Genomic DNA, 19,418 nt, shown 5'->3' on the forward strand with positions numbered 1-19,418 from the left:
TGTTTTTCTCTTTTTTTTTTTTCATTTTTAATCTATCTACAAAACATTATAAGACATGGTAAATCATTACTTACTAAACAGTGACGGCCTGTATTTGTCTTGATCTTATTTGTTTGAATTTTCAATATTTTTAAAATTAAAAGGCATTATTTATATTATTTTTTTAAAAAAGAAAGCACAATATTTCAATATCTATCAAAAGTTAAAAATAATACTCCATCTTCTAAAAAAATCGTAATTTAATAAATAGTTCTTAAAAGTATTTATTTTCCAAAAATAAAACTAAAAATGTCATAAAAAAATACACCATTACTCCAACTTGCTTTATTGTAATTGAGGTCCTTTTGTTTTTTGTTTCGTTCTAAAATCCCATAAACCCTCCCAGACCTGGGAGTGAAGTGGCTCCATTAAATACAGAAAAATATAAATATTCGTATGATTCTCCAGATCTGTTCATCCACCTTAGGTTGAATTCATCGCCGAGCATCAGATCCGAAATGTCGATCGGAGATGCTTTTCTATGCTTACTATTCATAGCAACTTGTTCGATTTCAGCTGCTTCTGCTGATTCCATCTATGGCTGCGGTGGATTTGTCGAGGTAAAGTAATTTACATTTCTATCAGCTTCTGTAGTGAAAAACGTACTTAAAGAATTGAAACGCGATTCGTATCTGACTTTCTCCTCAGCAACTGCGAGATTGATTTTCAGGCATTCGGATTGGGAGAAAAAAAATGCACGGATCTGAAATTTGTGCTCTAATTCGTTTGACGTTTTGTGATTTCTGTTTTTCTATTTACATCTATCTATGATGAATTCGGTTGTATATTTTAGTTTGATATTTGTTTATTTATTTATTTTTCGCTTCTTTTTTGTAATATTGGATCGATGCTTATCTTTGCTTACAAATTTGAGTTGCCGCAGGCGAGCTCATCGTTGGTGAAGTCGAGGAAACAAACTGATGTCAAATTGGACTATTCCGATGTCACGGTAAGTGCATGTTAAATTCTTTTTAGTTATTTATAATTTGTAAATATTTTCATCAACTTTACTTGCACTGAACAGTTATTTAGCTAACCAAAAGTATGAGAAAAATCAGTACACGCCAGTTGTAAACTTTGGGGTGAGTTTATGTTGACCACTTAAGTTAGTTCTTGGACTAGTTTGTTTAAACTTATTTATTGAAATAAACGCTTATTTTAATAAAATAGGCAGCTTTCTGTTTTGTAGTGTGTTTGTCTAAACTGCTTCTGCTTAAAAAAAGTAGTTTTCTGTTTTAAGAAACAAATCCTATCTGTTTCTTAAAAAAATGCTTATTTTAAAGTTGCTTTTTTTAAGTTTAAGCAAACTCACCCCTTATCACTTGAGAGCTTTTGCCATAAATTTGATTGTGAAATTTATTTTAATAAGCTAAAAGGAGATTATTTTGATAAGTTGCACCAATAAACTTGGGGTGTGTTTGTGTAAATAACTTAATTAAGACCTTAGATAAACTTCTGCATAAACACTTGTTAGGAGAAAAATACAAGATAAAATATTATTGAGCTTCTCCAATAAGCTAAAATAAACTTATGTACTTATTCAATTGGGTCTTAACACATGAGGGCTTATGCCATAGATTTGACTGTGAAACTTATTGGGATAAGCTAAAAAGAGATAAAAGAGCCGATGAGAGTCATGTGCCATTTTCATAAACTCAGATAAGCTCCCCATAAGTTCTTTCAAAGACCCCCTTACTCTACCTTTGATTCGCATTTGATTTTGAACTCTAATTATTCTGCACAATAGCTGTAATAATGTTACTGGCTTGGCTTAAAGTTTGCTGTTGAAAAGGGATACTATAGAAAAACAAGACATGCATAAGACAGCCTCTTCATGTCCTTTTTGAATTTTTGCTATATACTATTTTGTGGTAATTTACTGGGAGGAGGATGCTGTGTTACACATCCAAGGGAATTCCTATTTGTTTATTAGATATGATGCACTCGTTTCAACTTGGATTCAATGACAATTGATCCATTTGTTGTAGGTTGAGCTTCAAACTGTGGATGGACTGGTAAAGGATAGAACACAATGTGCTCCAAATGGATACTATTTTATTCCAGTATATGACAAGGTAAAACTTACTTGAATTTGTGCACATTTAAGCATATTTGGGCAACTTCTGTCTTCATAAATACAGAATGGCATATATATGCCTTAGATGTGAATATATTATTCAGTTTTTCTCAATGCAATTATTTTCATTCCAGGGTTCCTTTGTAATTAAAATTAATGGACCTCCAGGATGGACATGGGATCCAGAAAAGGTTAGTTATTTCTCAGTTATTATCTGTAAGCGCAATCTCTCTCTCCTGAATCTTGAGATAATCTGAAAGTATTCTTATGAATTCTGACACTTTCTTTGGTTTTCCCCCTCTTGTACCTATAGGTTCCTGTGGTGGTTGACAATAATGGTTGCAATGGCAATGAAGATATAAACTTCCGTTTCACAGGGTAGGCTATTATTCTATTTTTTTTAACTTTGTGATTTTTGATTTTGGAGGAACTTATTAAAAGGAATCTTATGGCGAATGATAGTATTCTTGAGAATTTAGTTTTTAACTGAGCCCAATGGCGTCATGTAATCCATGTAACCAACTTCTGGTGGAATAAGGCTATTGTTGTTGTTGTATGTCCTGTTGCATCCTTTGCTTTGCTTATACTCTAAATTTTGAAAATAACTACTAAGTTTTGTATATTGTAGGTTCACTATATCTGGTAGAGTTGTGGGAGCTGTTGGGGGAGAAAGTTGTTCAGTTAAAAATGGAGGTCCTTCAAATGTAAAAGTTGAACTTTTGTCCCTTTCGGGGGATCTTGTCTCTTCAGTCTTAACTTCATCGTCAGGGAGTTACTTGTTTACAAATATAATTCCAGGTAGGGGAGTTTATGTTTACTTTTGGAAAGTTCTTGGGTTTTAAATTCTTTTATTATGTAGGGAGCCTCTTACACTATTGTGGAAATTATAACCACATATAAGTAGTTGTCGTAGATTCATGTATATGGGATCTATATTTATGTGACATGAAGATATGAAGCGTATTAAAAATGCATATGGTTTACAGATAAGTGAAATTGATTTCAAGTTTCCACCTAAAAAGAATGTGATTTAACAGGAGGCAAACTGGATTAATTGGTTGAGAAGTAGTTGAGGATGAACAAGATTGTTCTAAATAATATTATATGTTGTTCAGAATTGTGTTTAAATCCAAAGAAAATAAAATGGAATGAAAGTTTAGTTGGATAATTAGGTTTAATGGGTAAAAAGTTTCTCATTCTGCACTTTGCAATGAGTAATGTTGGGAATAGGAGCATTTAATGATGATTACTCTTCCAAGTAGCTTAGTTATTGTTTTTAGCTGAGTTCAATGTATTTTAGGAAGTAGTGATATTTTAATTGTTCTCTTGAAATTAGTAGTAGTAATTATCTTTGTTATCATCATTATTATTATAAATAGATCACTTTGCTGAGTGATACTCGCTTTAGCAAATTTAGGAAATAAAATCTTTGTTTCCCTCTTCTCACAAGTAATAATACTGTCTAGAATTATGAATTTTGTTGATGTTCTCCATGGGTTTGGTTTAAAATCATTTGTTGTTGCCAATTTTTCATTATTTGCTATTTTCCTCCTCAAAATTGTTCAAACAAATGGACACTCCTGTTGTGATGTGCAGGAAAATATGAACTACGCGCTTCAAATCCTGATATGAAAGTTGAAGTTAAAGGTTCAACACAGGTTGAAATAATGTGTTTACTTTCAGCATTTTGCTTTGAGTTCATACCCATTTCTTTTGTGTCACTCTTTAGTCTCATAATACATTTAATGAGGTTGCATATTGTGCTTTCTATTTTTCTTATGTTGTGTTTCTCGCAGGTTGAATTGGGCTTTGGAAATGGGGTAGTTGATGATATTTTCTTTGTCCCTGGGTATAGTATCAGTGGATTTGTTGTTGCTCAGGTAATGTTTGTTGAAGTGACAAATCTTACTTAAAATTTCACTTTCCTTTTTAATTGCTACATCATTTTCTTTGTAAAATTGATAATATAGTTAAAAGATCCATATAGTTGACATACAACAACCACAACAAAGCTTTATCCCACCGGGTGACAATGTCTGTGACAGAACAAAAAGTAAATCTTGTTTGCAGCAACTGCTTCATCTATGCACATTTTTATGAGATTGTTAAAGGATGCTTCTGTTCTCAATCAGCTTAAACTTCCAAAATAGATTGATGTGGTTTATTTTTTAACTTGTTTAATTGAAACCTTTCTCATGTAGTTATGCCTTTCATTTTGGTTCTTCCTTTTCCAGGGAAATCCAATATTAGGAGTTTATATTTTCTTACATTCAGATGATGTTTCTGAAGTAGAGTGTTTGAAAGGTTCTGCTAATGGTCCACGACAAGGAGTAGCTCTCTGTCATGCTGTATCAGATGCTGATGGGAAGTTCACATTCAATTCAATACCTTGTGGTAATTACTTTTTTGAGTGCTTATTCTGTCATCTACCCCCTCCCGATGTGTCAAAGTGTGTGTGTGTGTGTTTCAGCTGAAGTGGAGCTCTTTAAGGAGCTTCTGAAACATGTTATCAACATGTCCCATGGGGAGTGTTGAATTTATGGTGTCTATATACACAGAAAAGGAATATTCTTTCCCAGAGCTTTTTGTCATGTTTGTAGTTTGTGCATTTTAACTTTTAAACAAACACTGCCAACTTGCAATTATATGTATGAAACTTAGTTTTAAAAAGTCTAGGAACTTCACCCTTCTCATATGTACTGCAATTAGTCTCTCCTTGTTATTGATCATATTAAATTGCACTTCAAATTGGTTTTTTGTATTTGTGCTTACTTTACAGTTGCTATTCATTTTTTTGTGGATTGAATATTTATCATTCTGCTTGAAAATTGTTGCTTCTTATTACGTGCTGCTAGAACCTATTTTGCTTATTTTAGTGCTCACATTTTTATCAATGTACAGGAAGTTATGAACTTGTGCCCTACTATAAGGGTGAAAATACAGTATTTGATGTTTCGCCACCCAGCGTCTCAGTTAATGTTAAGCACCAGCATGCAACAGTGCCTCAAAAGTTTCAGGTAGATTATATGGATAAAAATGTTTCACATGCTAACCATCTTAACTATTTTTTTCCTGTTTAAAAAGTTATAAATATTTGGTATGTTTAAACAAGTTTGGTTCAATAATAATTATTGTATTGTATTGGGAAAAACCCATGTCTCACATCGGCTAGAGATAAGGTTAAGATAGAATATATAAGTGGGAGGCAACTCTCATCCCATGAGCTAGCTTTTGGGATTGAGTTAGGCCCAAACCAACATTCTAAGATGGTATTAGAGCTTATCCTAGATCTATTAAAACGGGCCACCCACCATGTCATCCACGCACCAAGCCCAATAGTGCTTTTGGAATTTGGGCATGAGGGTGTGTATTGGAAAAAACCCAAGTCCCACATCGGCTAAAAAATAAGGCTAAGATAGAAATAAGTGGGAGGCAACCCTCACCCTACAAGCTAGCTTTTGGGGTTGAGTTAGGCCCAAACCCACATTCTAAGATATTGTAATATTACTGATACCTGTCTATTATTGTGGTTATGTGTATGTTATTTTTCTCAATTATCTGCTATCATTGTCAATTCTTACAGGTAACTGGATTTTCTGTTGGAGGCCGTGTAGTTGATGGAAATGGCATGGGAGTGGAGGGGGTCAAAATCATAGTTGATGGTCATGTAAGGTCTATTGCTGACAATCAAGGATATTACAAGCTTGATCAGGTATTGGTATGGGTAAATGTGCCTCAGTTAGAACATTCATTGGCAATACTTTGAATTTTCGTTTACTTTTGTCTCAATAATGTTTCTCTCCCTGCTTTTCTTCGTTTGGATAGATTGACTTTTTCTATCATTCTGAGTATGTAAGAGTTTTTTCAACTTTCCTGGACCTGGATACTAATAAGGGCATAGTTAGACCAGTGTATTTTTTTTTAAACTCATTTTAGATTGTGCTGATGCTGAGATCTTTCAATTGATTGCAGTTAACATTTATATTTTTTTTCTCTTTCTTATTAGGTTACATCCACGCACTATACCATAGAGGCCCAAAAGGAGCATTACAAATTCAAGAAATTGGAGAATTATATGGTAAATATATCATAAAAGTTTTAGCAGATTTTTTAGTTTAGTATATTTCTCTTTTAGTATGATGGTCAAAATTGGTTAGATGGTTGAAAGAAGCTCGGAATTTAGACTTGCTACCTATTTTGTAATAATGAAAAATGGTGCTGCTTAGCTCTTGTTTCAAACTTTGTTTGCTTGCTCAGGTATTGCCAAATATGGCTTCAATAGAAGACATCAATGCCATTTCATACAATCTTTGTGGTTTGGTTAGGATGGCTAGTGGTGGTCTGAAAGCGAAGGTATGCATCTCCTCTTAATGTATTATTTTAGTAAAAATTTCATGTTACAATTAAAGTTGGTCTTTTGATAATATACTAGGTGGCTTTGACTCATGGACCTGATAATGTGAAACCACAAAAGAAGCAAACAGATGAAAATGGAAACTTCTGCTTTGAGGTATGTTAGCTTAGTGGAATAAATCAATCATTTTTTTCCATTTCGTAATGTTGGCAGTATCTCTTAATATCATGTGGATACAAATAACTTAAGCTGAAAGAGAAGAGGTGGTGGATTTACCATATGCTCTGGGAGTGTTAGCTAATTTAATAAGCAGCATGTTACCATCGAATCTATCTAATTTAACAAGCTTTGAGAGGAAAGTTCTGAACCTTGGAACTATAAAATTTTGTGATATACTTTTATGCTAGTATATTAACCATATACTAGCAAAAATCGGAAACTTTTAGTTGCAGTTTTAAGCCTATGAGATGATTTTTCTAATATAGTCTTTTGTTTGAACAGTTTGAGTTGAAGCTGTTATTAAGGGGTTTGGGCTAGGTACACAGTATTTTACTATTTTATATCAAATATTTTAGTTGAAATGCAAGGGAAAAAGGCCAATTTTCAGCATCTGCAGTTCATAGAAGAATTTGTGTTTGAAGATGGTTCATAGCTATCCAAATCATGTCTTGAGTTCTCATTTTTTCAAGTGTTAAAATAATTTTATGGCTTCTTTCTTTAATGATGTCTCTAGAGTATCTGCTATAGTTTGATTGTTCATTTCTTATCACTGATGTGTAAATTGTTTGTTTAATGTCTAGGTTCCTCCTGGTGAATATCGCTTGTCAGCCATTGCTGCTACTCCTGAGAATGGTGCTGGACTCATGTTTGCTCCATCTTATATTGATGTTGTGGTCAAAAGTCCCCTGTTGAATATTGAATTTTCACAAGTAATTTTTCACCCAAAATAGCTATATGTTATCTATGCTTCTTGGTTCTTTCTTCCTTTTCCCTTCAATTTTTTCTGTAGGGACGGGATCAAAATTAGAGTCCTTTATCGACATAGTTGAGCATGAGATGATTAGTCTTATATGGTTGCATGATTGGTTCAGAAATATTAGTATCTCAGAATGCTGTTGAAATGATCATAGAAGCTGCTACTACTATAGGTGGCTATGTATGCCTTCGTTCAGGAGATGATGGGGTTTGAGTTCCTAAGATAAAGAATGATCAAGTTGCTCTCCTTGCTCTACAGTTGTCAATGAGAAAAACAATTGGCCTTCAAGTGTTCCTTTTCCTGTATAGTAGTGTATAGTCTCACCAAGGATGGATCAAACAAAATGACTGTATAAATGGTCTTTTCTGTGAGAAATAAACTTCATATCATTCTCAATGATGTTTTCTGTGGCTACATGTGGGTCATCTATGGTGTTTCTGTCAGTGTGAGGGTAGGTACGGAGAGTGAATGCAATGTTATGGTCGTGGCAGATTTGTAAGCAAAGAAGATAGGAGACAGATTTCCAAAATTGAATTTCATGTATAATTATCCAAACAGTAGGTTTTACAAATGTGGACATTGAACTACTGTGATTTAATTTCATGGTTTTTCAAATTCTATGAAATTTTATAACTCTATCCAAACACAACTTTAAGATTCATTTGATAACTTGAATTTGGGCTGGCTTAAATCCCAAAAGCCAGTTCATGACCTGAGGATTGCCCAAGCTTTAATAAGTTTTACCTTGGCCATTTGGAGAATGAAGATTATAGATTTTTTTTTTCACACTGAGAAAGCCACATGGCCAGGTGCACTGGGTAATCGACGGGGCCTGATTGATTGCCCTGGGAAATCTGTGTGGCCAGGTTCAGTTTTGGACAGCTGAGGTTGACCCAATATCAAATCTATAATGGGCTTTGATACCATCTTGAATTTGGATTGGGCCTAACTCAACTCCAAAAACCAGTTCATGAAATGAGGATTGTCCAAGTCTTTATTATATTTTGGCCATATTTGTCAATATGGGAATATGGGATCTCAACATATTAGAATAGAATTTCTATTTTCTAACCCAGATTTTATTTGTTTATAAATTTTCTATATGGTTGAATTTTTATTTAATTCTTCTAAACATCTTTTGCTTTTTCATTTTCTTTGGGAATTTTTATGACCTTATCCTCACAAAGACCAGGATATAGGCTCTAATTTTATATTGTTCTATTCTGATTTTGTGCTTCATGATTGTAGGCTTTGGTCAATATTCATGGTGCTGTATCCTGCAAGGAGAAATGTGGCCCATTTGTATCCGTTACTCTGGTGAGACAGGTTGATAAACACAATGAAGAGAGAAAGACAATTAGCTTGACCACCGAGAGTAGTGAATTTCTGTTTTCAGATGTTATTCCTGGAAAATACAGCCTTGAGGTTGGCCTTTTTTTGTATTCCCTTTTTTTGTGGTTTTTTAAGTAGAATTCCTTTAGTTTTGAGTTTTATTGCCTGGAAATTTCTATAAAATTACTTCTGGTTGAGTATCAGTTTTTTACTGGAAAGTTCTGATTCACCTGTTTTTTCCCCACTGTAATAATATTTGTTTTAGGTCAAACATAGTTCCCCTGAATCAGTGACCTTGGAAGATAATTGGTGCTGGGAACAGAGCTTCATAGATGTAAATGTTGGTGCTGAGGACTTAGAAGGAATCCTTTTTGTTCAAAAAGGCTACTGGGTCAATATTATCTCCACTCACAATGTTGATGGTTACCTGACTCAACCCGATGGGTCAAATGTGAATTTTAAAATTCAGGTACAACAATTATAGTCCATCCAAATATGTCAGTAAATTGCAGCTTCACAAAATTCATTTCTGTTCTTTTGGTCTTATCTGCAGAAAGGTTCTCAGCATATATGTGTAGAACAACCTGGCGTACATGAATTTCATTTTGTTGACTCGTGTATCTTCTTTGGGAGTTCATCAGTGAAAATTAATACATCTGATCAATCAGTACGGAGAATTCAGAAATCCATGATTATATTTTTCAGTTTCTTCATGTATTATCATATTTGGTTCTTTTGAGGATCTTCCATAACTTTTTCTTTTTTGTAGCCCATCCATCTAACAGGAGAGAAGTATCTTCTCAATGGACAAATAAATGTGCAGTCTGGCTCACTTGATGCATTGCCTGATAGTATAGTTGTTGATATTAAACATGATAGAACTGGTGTTATTGATTATGCTACAGCCATACTTAAGTCCCATGTGAAAGATGAAACGGGGGCTGCTATATTTGAGTATTCCGTTTGGGCCAATCTAGGAGAAAAGCTTACCTTTGTTCCTCAGGACTCAAGGTACATCTATCTATTCTAGCTGGTTGTTCAAACAATTTCAGTTAAATATCTTTTTTAGTTATAAGGCTTTTGTAGAAGCAGATTGGATAAGGGATGAAAATCGATTGTGTAAATACACAAATGCTACTATCTCTGTACAACTTTGCCTATTTGTCCTGCAGCTTGTAAAATAATACAATACAGTATAGTGGACTTATACCATTTTATGCTAACTGTGTTCCATGCAAACTCTTTCAAAAGTTTTATTTTGTACCATTTTGAATTTATGGAGTTACACCCAATTTCTTGAAAAAGTAATTATAAATCTTAACATTATATTATATGCTTCCAGTTTTCCTGTAAGGTTAAACTTTTTAATTAGCTTGCCATTTTTTTATGATTCTGTGTTGCTTATTAGTGTTTGGTGCATATAATACACATAATTCTATGATTCTAGGAAGTTGGGTCGGGTACTCTGTTTGTTTAATACTTCAATTACTAATATCTTTTCTCCTACCCCTTACCTCCTGTCTCTGTAACTTTGAAATGAAACTAATTCATGCACTACGATTTTGCCAATTATAGTTGACTTGTTCTTGTTTGGTTACAGGAGTGATGGGCAGAAGAAACTTTTATTTTATCCTAGAGAACATCAAGTAAGTATCAAAATTAGTTTTTCTACTGATATTTTTATGGGACTAACTGAGTTTCATTTGCAAAATCCGTTTCCTTAGGTATCAGTCACAGATGATAATTGTCAAGTTTATATTCCTACATTTTCTTGTCAACTGGGTGCATATATTGAAGGATCAGTTTCACCTCCTCTTTCTGGCGTCCATATCAGAATTTTTGCTGCTGGAGACAGCAGCATTAGTACACTTAAAAGTGGTGAATTGGTTCTTGAAACGACCACTGGTACTGATGGTTCCTTTGTGGCAGGTCCTCTGTACAATGATATTGGTTACAATGTTGAGGCTTCAAAGGTAGTCGCTTTCTCAGAACAAAAAATAAATGCCTTGTTTTAAAAATACTAAAAGGGAATTGTACAGTTTATCTACTTATCTGTGATGTTTCTGTTGCCATCTTGTTTTCTTACATTATTTGATTTATTTGTTTCTTGTTTATATTTGCAGCCTGGATATCATTTAAAACAAGTTGCACCTCATTCCTTTACTTGTCAGAAGCTTAGTCAAATTTCAGTACACATACATCACAAAGATGATGCTAAAGAGCCCATTCCTTCTGTTCTGTTGTCTTTGAGTGGTGACAATGGTTATAGAAACAACTCAGTATCAGGAGCTGGAGGGACATTCCTGTTTGACAATTTGTTTCCTGGAATGTTTTATTTGCGTCCTGTTTTGAAGGTACTATACTGTAGCTGGACATAACTGTTATTATGTTGCATTGTACTGCTTGTCATGTCCTTGACATGCAACTTTTTATCAATCAACTCTGGCTCACATGCTACTGCACCTGAAGTTAACAATATACTTTATTTGATTATGCATCCAGAATATCTCTTATTAAGCACCAATACTTGCATTTTTTTCATGTATCCATATCAGATATGTATTTGATACCAATAATCTTGGATATTTCATTGATACGTATCTGTGAAGCATCACAGCCTTTAAAAAATATTTGAGTTGGATATGAGACAATGAAAGGTGTATAAGATAGAAATGTTGAAGCCTTGTCTCTCGATGAACTACAAATGGAAGCTATCCTCTTTAAGGATAATGCTCAAGAAGGGAATGAGATCGGTACTATTCCTATTTGTAAGCAATAGGCAATCATTTATGATGACAATGATATATATATAATTTTGTTTTTGGTATTGTTGAAGAAGTATGTTGTTAATTTTGATTTGAAGGATTGTAATTATATATTTAATTATGTTTTATAAATTTTTATACAAATCTAAATATATATCTGGCATGTATTGCATCCTACATCACCAAATTGGGTAAGTATCATATCCGATACCCATTGTATCTGTACATCATAGTTTCTCTACCCCCAAAGGGTGTAAAAGCCTTTCTTTGATTGACAAAAAGAAACACGTGAAAAAGAAAAGAACAACTATTGCATTTCACTGTCATGTTTAATCGTTTTGCTTGCTTATCCAGAATCTTCATGTGTTTCTTTTCAGATTTAGTAGGTCACCTCTTTATGCCTGTACTAAATTATTAGTAATTTTCTGCTTGTGTGCAACTCAACAATAAAGGATATTAGGATAAGAAGTTGCAAAGTTTGTAAATATCAGGATTTTTTAGAATTGATGATTAAAAGTATGTTGGTCATTGCTGAAGTTATATCTTTGCCAACTTCCTTATTTGTGTATGTTATTATTATCTTATTTCCTAGGAGTATGCTTTCTCACCTCCAGCACAGGCAATAGAGCTTGGAGCAGGGGAGTTCAAAGAAGTAGTTTTCCGGGCCACACGTGTAGCCTACAGGTTTTATTTCCTATTGATATGATATTTTTTCAGTAATGACAGGCCTAGTTATATTAAATAATTGAGACAGACATACATAAATAGACTGTAATCTGTTTAAAACAAGGACATCTCTCATTTAAGAGAAGTGAGAGGGACCGCCACTGGTTTAAATGAGACTTCATTCTGAAGCCCTGGGATAAAACAGCCACACATCAGATATAGTTGTGTTGATTGTGGAATTTGGATAAAACAGCCACACAACAGATATCATCTCCATGAAAGTATATTTTTAGTAATAATGTTACACATAACACATTCTTTGCATTTGCTTGTCAGGCTGGTTCTACTTCACCTATTTTAAATAATCCAGATTTTGCACATACCTCACGTAGTACATAATATTTTTTTCCTTAAATGCTGAATTTTTTTGTAAATTCCATTTGAATTGGCAGTTGATTTAATAGATGGAATCATATCTATTCAAGTATGCATGATTAAAGTGTAATGTTATACTGCCTTTTCTGCTAGACATTGCCTTAGACTTGAAGACACACAGCATTTCAAGGTTATTTAAAACGAGTAATTTTCCTTATATAAAAACACTTAAAACAGTTAAACTATACTGGTGAATAGGGTACACAGACAATATAAAACTGGTGTCCAGGGTAATTGCATACAACCGAAGTACCAAACTATAGAGCAAATTGAGCAATGGACATGTTTGCATTATTTATATTTTTTTACCAAGTAATTATTTTAAATCGCTGGACACCCTGTAGCCTTTTCTGCCTTTTCCTGTGATTGCCCTTTTACACTTGAGCTTACTTTACTCTGGAAGATTCTGAGGTAAATCAACTCTTACAGTGCTACAGGTATAGTCACTCTCTTGTCTGGTCAACCCAAAGGAGAAGTTTCGGTTGAAGCAAGGTCAGAGTCAAAAGGCTATTTTGAGGAAACTGTGACAGATTCTTCTGGAAATTATCGTCTGAGAGGACTACTGCCTGATACTGACTATGTTGTTAAAGTGGCTAAAAGGGACGTGGGCAGTTCTAATATAGAGCGTGCATCTCCAGATTCTATTGCTGTCAAGGTTAGTTCCCGGTAGCTATCTGCTTTAGATTTGCTGTCAATGTTCTGCTCTGTTGTAAGCTTGGGTTGATGTTCCCAGGTTGGAACTGAGGATATCAAGGGATTGGATTTTATAGTTTTTGAGGAGCCGGAAATGACAATTATAAGTTGCCACGTTGAAGGAAATGGTACAGATGAACTACGTAAACACCTGATGGTAGAAATCAGGTCAGCTAGTGACCTAAACAAGATAGAGTCAGTCTTCCCCCTACCAATTTCAAACTTCTTCCAAGTGAAGGGCTTATCAAAGGGCAGACACCTTCTAAAGCTTCAATCTGGTCTCCCATCAAGCTCACTTAAATTTGAATCTGATCTCATTGAGGTCGACTTGGAGAAAAATGTTCAGATCCATGTTGGCCCACTGAGATACTGGATTGAAGATCAGCTGAAGCAGGTTTCTTCTTTTGTTTCCACCCTTTCTATTTTTGTCTGCCTTTGTTTTTCCAAGTTCGCCATCAACTATTTTCTGTTTTCTTCTGTTGCCGTGGCATATATATTTTTAATTCTTATTTCTTGTACACTGCAGGAGCTGACTCCGGCACCAGTATTCCCTCTTATAGTTGCATTTCTAGTTGTTGCACTATTTCTTAGCATGCCAAGGTAAGATTGATATTTCCTACTTTGTCAACTTAACTGCAACTTTTGGATTTATATGGTCATGTATCCTTATTGGTCTCCTTTCCCTATCCCTATATGAAGATTGAAGGATTTGTATCAAGCCACGGTAGACATACCCACACCAGGACTCACTGCGGTTTCAAGAAAAGACGTGAAGAAGCCGATGTTGCGAAAGAAGACTTATTAAATCTCCTTTCCAACCATAGGAGTCATACGGTAGTATAACTGCTCTTGAGAGTCTTAGTTGAGTTACTTTGATAGCTTTCACGTTCTCTGATAGGTTTGGATGTTTTTCTTTATTTATCTGGTGGGGCAAAATGCAAGATAGGATGTAATTAATAATTGTTCCTTCATTGTTGGTATAATATGGTTTTACTTTTTGGCTGAGGAGAAAACGTGAATAGAAGCAATATGTATTTGTTGCTTCTGAATTTTTGTTTTATTTTGTTTTTTTGCAGCCAAATGTATTGAGCTTGAACGTTTTGACCCTATTTGGAAGTGCCTGATTTGTTTATCATACAACGAAACTAGGTTATGCAACTTAACTAGGGAATGAATGGAATAATATTATATCAAATAATTCAGTTATTCTTTTTAAATATTAATATAATATTTATTGGAACATTTTTAAAACATGTTTTTATGAAATTAATATATCATTGTTATTTTATAAATTTCATATAGATATTGCATTACTATTAGTTTTTAAGACAACATCCTTAACATAAATGTAATTATATCTGATATACTACTAAATATTATTTAAAAAAAATAAGCTGTTTACATATATACATATAAGAAGTAACTATAAATATTAAAAACAAAATTTAGACAAACTCCTACAACACTCAAATCTAAAACCTAGTAAATAACTAAATTATACTACACACAGCAGTCTCAATTCTGAACTTAATTTGACAACTTTGATAATTATAAAATCTAGTTTACATGTTTGTGTTGAAAACATATTCTGCTCTTAGCTTACTTTTTAAAAGCTTTTAAATGTTCACTTCTATTCTTCAGTCCAATGCTGCCACTTGTTTTGCATTGCATTTTATTGGTATGCAACTGTCGAATGTAGAGTTGACGTTTCAGTTCGAGCGAGTGCGTAGCAACTAGAACCTTCGAGTCCTGTGTCTTTGATGCTAGTAAACTAAATCATAAAACAGTCCTTATTATTTCACGTGTATCGTTATTCGTATAACAATTTATATATTTACAGAAATAATGAAGAAATATATCTGCAAATTTAGAAATTATGTACTGATTAATTGTTAACTAATTTTTTTATATGTTGATGACAAGATTACGATAAACTTTAGTTATTATTGAAGTATTATTTTTCTTGCTTTTATATTTAATGAAATAGATATAAACGAACATAAGAATATCATATTAATTCATCACCATTTAATTCCGGAGTACTGAAAAATATTATAGAAATATTCTGTGATTAAGTTTACTATTTTTTTATAATAGTAGCAATATTTTACATGAATATTATTTTTTATATTTCAAACTATGCTAAATTTATAGCTTTTTTTTCCTTGTTTTATTTACAGCGATATTTCTTATATATAAAAAAGGAACAGCGGTATTGGTTTTGTTTTACAGCGGTTTTTTTTATCTCTAATGATTATTAATTTATTAAAAGAAGAAGATTGTGATAGGCTTAATTATCTTCTTGTTTTTTAGAATGAATAGTTTAGCAATTAACATATATTTTTATTTTCTTAAAATATATTCAAAATGTAACTTGCTGAAATATTCTTTCTAAAATTTAAATTAGCTGAAGGTATACGTTAACAAACCTGTCAAGGTTTTGCTAATATGTATCTACTTATATTTTTACAATTTTTTTTTATTAAATTATAACTTCGATTATCTCATAATACTATACTCTTTCTAAAAAGTAAACAAGTATACGTTTAAAATCTCATATATATTCATTTTTCTTTCTTTGCTGTGTAAACCATGACGAAGTAAAAAAAACAAAAGGTTTGATCCTAAAAATGTTTTGGTTGACAATTGCTTTAGAAAAAGCAGGCCATGCATGCTAATAAGTACTACTGTTAGTGACAAACAAGGTATATATATGTCCTTCAGAATAAAATACATGCGCTGGAAATTTAACGAAATGCGCCACTCCAACTCACCCATTTTTGTGCTTCCAGTTTCCATGCATGTTCATTGTTATGCAAATATTTTTAACTTTCTTCTAAATAGTTAGAGGTTATTGTTGTGCCAAGCTTATAGAAACTGGAGCTTATGGAGAAGTTATATAGCGCTGCAGCATATTCCTCCCCCCTCCCAAATCTGCAGGTTCAGTATGTACCAGTTTTCTGTTAAATTTATTTGTGTGTAAACTAACATGGGTAGAATACATATGATGGATATGTCACACCATGGTTTCCCATGAGCGTAACTTGTGACAATATACTTCCTATATATCCTTCAAACACCGGTAATGTGTGACTAATACGAACATTCTCAAATATATCGCCAACTGCAAAGAGACATGGTACTACTGGAAAGCTTCAATGGACATGGTGGGGCCCTCGCACTATGGGTTGACAAACTTGCTATTATTGATCGAGAGTAAACAAAATCCTTATTTTGAAATGAAACGAGTATCAGGGGAACGTTTTATTATGTAATTTGCTGAAGCTTATAATGGAGAATCAACGGTGCTAATTAAGGGCATAGATAGAATAATCACTTAAAATTTCATCCAGAGATAAATGACAGTCCACTATACATACTTAAGGGCGTATTGACACGTATTTTTTTTAGTATAGATAAACGTTCGGCGGCATATGCACTAAATCTGGTTGAGGATTTCAGTGCAATTAGAGGTAGCACGCGTGGTCATCAACTATTCATAAAAGCAAGTAGAAATTTCGGGCAACTTAGGTGCCAGTAGCCACATCATTGACATCCTATTCCAAACTCATGCTATAAATACGATGTGAAACTAACCCATCGAACTACAAGCTTTCGCCAAAATATAAATTTTCTTTTCTCCTAACATAATCTCTCTGACATTTTCATTTTCACTGTCGAACAAATATGGCCATATTTTCACGTAATGTTACAATGCATATCATTTTACTGATGATAATAATCATTGGGACAGTAGAAGGACGAAAAGTTCAAAATTGTGGTAGTATAGGAAGTGGTGGAGGAGCGAGGGGAGGTTTTAATAGTGATAAAAATGGTGTTCAAAGTGGGGGAAGTGGAAACAATATTGGTATAGGTGGAGGAGGAGGTGGAAGTGGAAGTACTGGGGTTGGTGGAGATGTAGGAGGTAGCATAGGTGGTGGTGGAAGTGTTGGTGGAGGTGTAGGAGGAGGTGCTAGTGTTGGTGGAGGTGTAGGAGGAGCTGGAGGTGCAGGAATTGGTACAGGTGGTGGAGGGGTGCAAGAGGAGGTGCTGGTGGAGGTGCTGGTCTTGACACAGGTAGAGGTGTTGGTGCAGGAGGAGGTGCTGGAATTGGTGGAGGTGCAGGTGGAAGTGTAGGTGTAGGAGGAGGTGGAGGTGGAGGTACTAGAATTGGTGGATGTGGAGGTGGTGGTGGTGGAGGTGCAGGAGTTGGTGTCGGTGGTGGTGGAAATGTAAGTGCAGGGGGAAGTGGAGGTGTTGGTGCAGAAGGAGGTGGTGGAATTGGTGGATGTGGAGGAGCAAGTGGTGGTGGAGGTGTAAGTGTTGGAGGAGGTGTTGGTGGAGTTGGAGGTGCTAGAATTGGTGGAAGTGGAGGTACAGGGATTGGTTCAAGTGCGGGAGGAGTGGGTGCAAGAGGAAGTGTTGGTGTTGGTGGATGAGGCAGCATAAGGAGAGGTACTAATGCAAATGGTGTTTGTAATGCTATAATAAGTACAAAGGAGAGGGAAAGAATAATATTAATCAAGTGATTGATGGAGGAGAAAGTATTTTAGTAAGCTTAATAGTGCTATTATAACAAGTATTGAATGTAACAATAATGGTAAATTATAAACTTTTATGATTAAAGTTTCAGTTGTTATAAAAGAAAATTAAGATCTTATATGTCACACTATAGGGTGATAGAAATTTCTTGTAAATAAGAATAGTTAAGACATAATCTTTTTCATATGACACATTAAATTAATTAAAGAAGTCTAATTCAATTGATTGATTATGATATGTGTGTTATTAACAAAAATTTTGTCGTTTTAATTCTTACGGATAAAAAAATAACACATTTAGACATATATTTCTTCTAATTTCAAAGATAAATAAACAAAAGGAGAGAATGACCATCGTATGTTTGGGACGAAAAATAGATGGACAAACAATAAGTATATTTGGGCTGTTATTTTCTGCACCTTCAAGTTAGTTCCTACATATTTTATTTTATTTTTTTGCTTCAATTACATTTTGAAGAGGTACATAAAACAACAAACAACAGCCATATGTATGCAATGCCATGAAGCAGGTCCAAGACGAAAAGACATGAGATTTCAAGGGACAAGTTTCACAAGGAGTGTAACATCCAAAAATAATTTAATAATTATTTAAATAAGGATATCTAAATATATTCTTAAATAAGGAAAAAGATAGATTAAATTATTTTAAAATATTATATTATTATTTTTATTTTGAAATATAATAATATATTGAATTGGTTAAAGATAATTATAATTAAAGATAATAGAAATAATAAATAAAAAAATATCACTTAAACAAATTTTAAATTACGTATAATTCTTATATAAGAGTAGACAATTATTTCTCTTAAATCACGCACATAAAGGGTCTCTCTTGATATTAGTAGGTTGTTCAAGAACGGAGAAAAAGATAGAAGGCGAGAAAATTCTTTCGATATAATTGGTAGAAGAGAAAAAGAATAACAAAGAATACGAATTTATTGCTCCAAGAAATAAATAAAACAATTTTTTCTAAAACTTCATGTATGAATTCTTGAGAATGTGTTTTCTTGATATATATTATGTGCATGAAATTAGAGAGTCCGCTGATAGGGTTTTTTATAATGGTATTCTTGTAACCTTGTGAGTTGATCATCACCTCCTCAGAATGGATGATGATGTACATTTTATTATAATATTACATAATAGATACCTTCATTTGGGATGATGATGAGATTATTATAGATACATTCAGCTGGATGGGGAAGAGATTTAGGATACTTTCATCTATGATGGTAAAGACAGTGAGATGTCATTATATGAAATATGAACTCATACACCCTTTGAAGTATCTTAGATCTACACTAGTTCCAAAAATCAAAGAATTGAATCTTATGATTTTGGGAATCACTAAGTTGTGACTGTTATATTTATTTGGATGTGTTGAAGTGTTTCTGTTTATTTAAATATTGTATTTATTCTAAATTTCGTGAATTATGATTGTTTAATACAATTTTTATTGGTGTGTAAATATATAGATATAATCTTATATTAGATTCATTGCAGATATTATGCTTGG

General features: G+C 33.5%; 2 protein-coding genes across 2 annotated transcripts; both read left to right on the forward strand.

Annotated features, from left to right (window-relative positions):
• The first annotated feature begins 337 nt into the window (after positions 1-337).
• LOC100815384 (nodal modulator 1) lies at positions 338-14,446 on the forward strand. The gene is made up of 27 exons (XM_003554507.5): positions 338-599; positions 923-988; positions 2,028-2,114; positions 2,251-2,307; positions 2,430-2,494; positions 2,745-2,914; positions 3,713-3,774; positions 3,913-3,996; positions 4,351-4,510; positions 5,018-5,133; positions 5,700-5,828; positions 6,123-6,194; positions 6,374-6,469; positions 6,549-6,626; positions 7,271-7,399; positions 8,695-8,871; positions 9,044-9,247; positions 9,332-9,445; positions 9,548-9,789; positions 10,379-10,424; positions 10,503-10,751; positions 10,902-11,132; positions 12,136-12,227; positions 13,074-13,299; positions 13,378-13,731; positions 13,864-13,937; positions 14,037-14,446. The coding sequence occupies exons 1-27, from the start codon at positions 498-500 to the stop codon at positions 14,140-14,142; spliced, it is 3,588 nt and encodes a 1,195-aa protein (XP_003554555.1). The 5' UTR covers positions 338-497; the 3' UTR covers positions 14,143-14,446.
• Positions 14,447-17,024: 2,578 nt separating this feature from the next.
• On the forward strand, positions 17,025-17,776 carry LOC102663841 (glycine-rich cell wall structural protein). Its single transcript, XM_006605188.1, has 2 exons — positions 17,025-17,355; positions 17,433-17,776. Exons 1-2 carry the CDS (start codon positions 17,025-17,027, stop codon positions 17,774-17,776), a joined length of 675 nt encoding a protein of 224 aa, XP_006605251.1.
• The last annotated feature ends 1,642 nt before the right edge of the window (positions 17,777-19,418 follow it).

This window comes from Glycine max, chromosome 19 (genome assembly GCF_000004515.6).
Source record: "Glycine max cultivar Williams 82 chromosome 19, Glycine_max_v4.0, whole genome shotgun sequence".
Taxonomy (NCBI): Eukaryota; Viridiplantae; Streptophyta; class Magnoliopsida; order Fabales; family Fabaceae; genus Glycine; species Glycine max.

Bases quoted from the DNA above. Each gene is read 5' to 3' on its own strand.
- LOC100815384 (XM_003554507.5), top strand. From the start codon at position 498: ATGTCGATCGGAGATGCTTTTCTATGCTTACTATTCATAGCAACTTGT. The intron at 989-2,027 runs GTAAGTGCATGT...CATTTGTTGTAG, and splicing joins TGGACTATTCCGATGTCACG to GTTGAGCTTCAAACTGTGGA. The intron at 11,133-12,135 runs GTACTATACTGT...CTTATTTCCTAG, and splicing joins ATTTGCGTCCTGTTTTGAAG to GAGTATGCTTTCTCACCTCC.
- LOC102663841 (XM_006605188.1), top strand. From the start codon at position 17,025: ATGGCCATATTTTCACGTAATGTTACAATGCATATCATTTTACTGATG. The intron at 17,356-17,432 runs GTACAGGTGGTG...GTGTTGGTGCAG, and splicing joins AGCTGGAGGTGCAGGAATTG to GAGGAGGTGCTGGAATTGGT.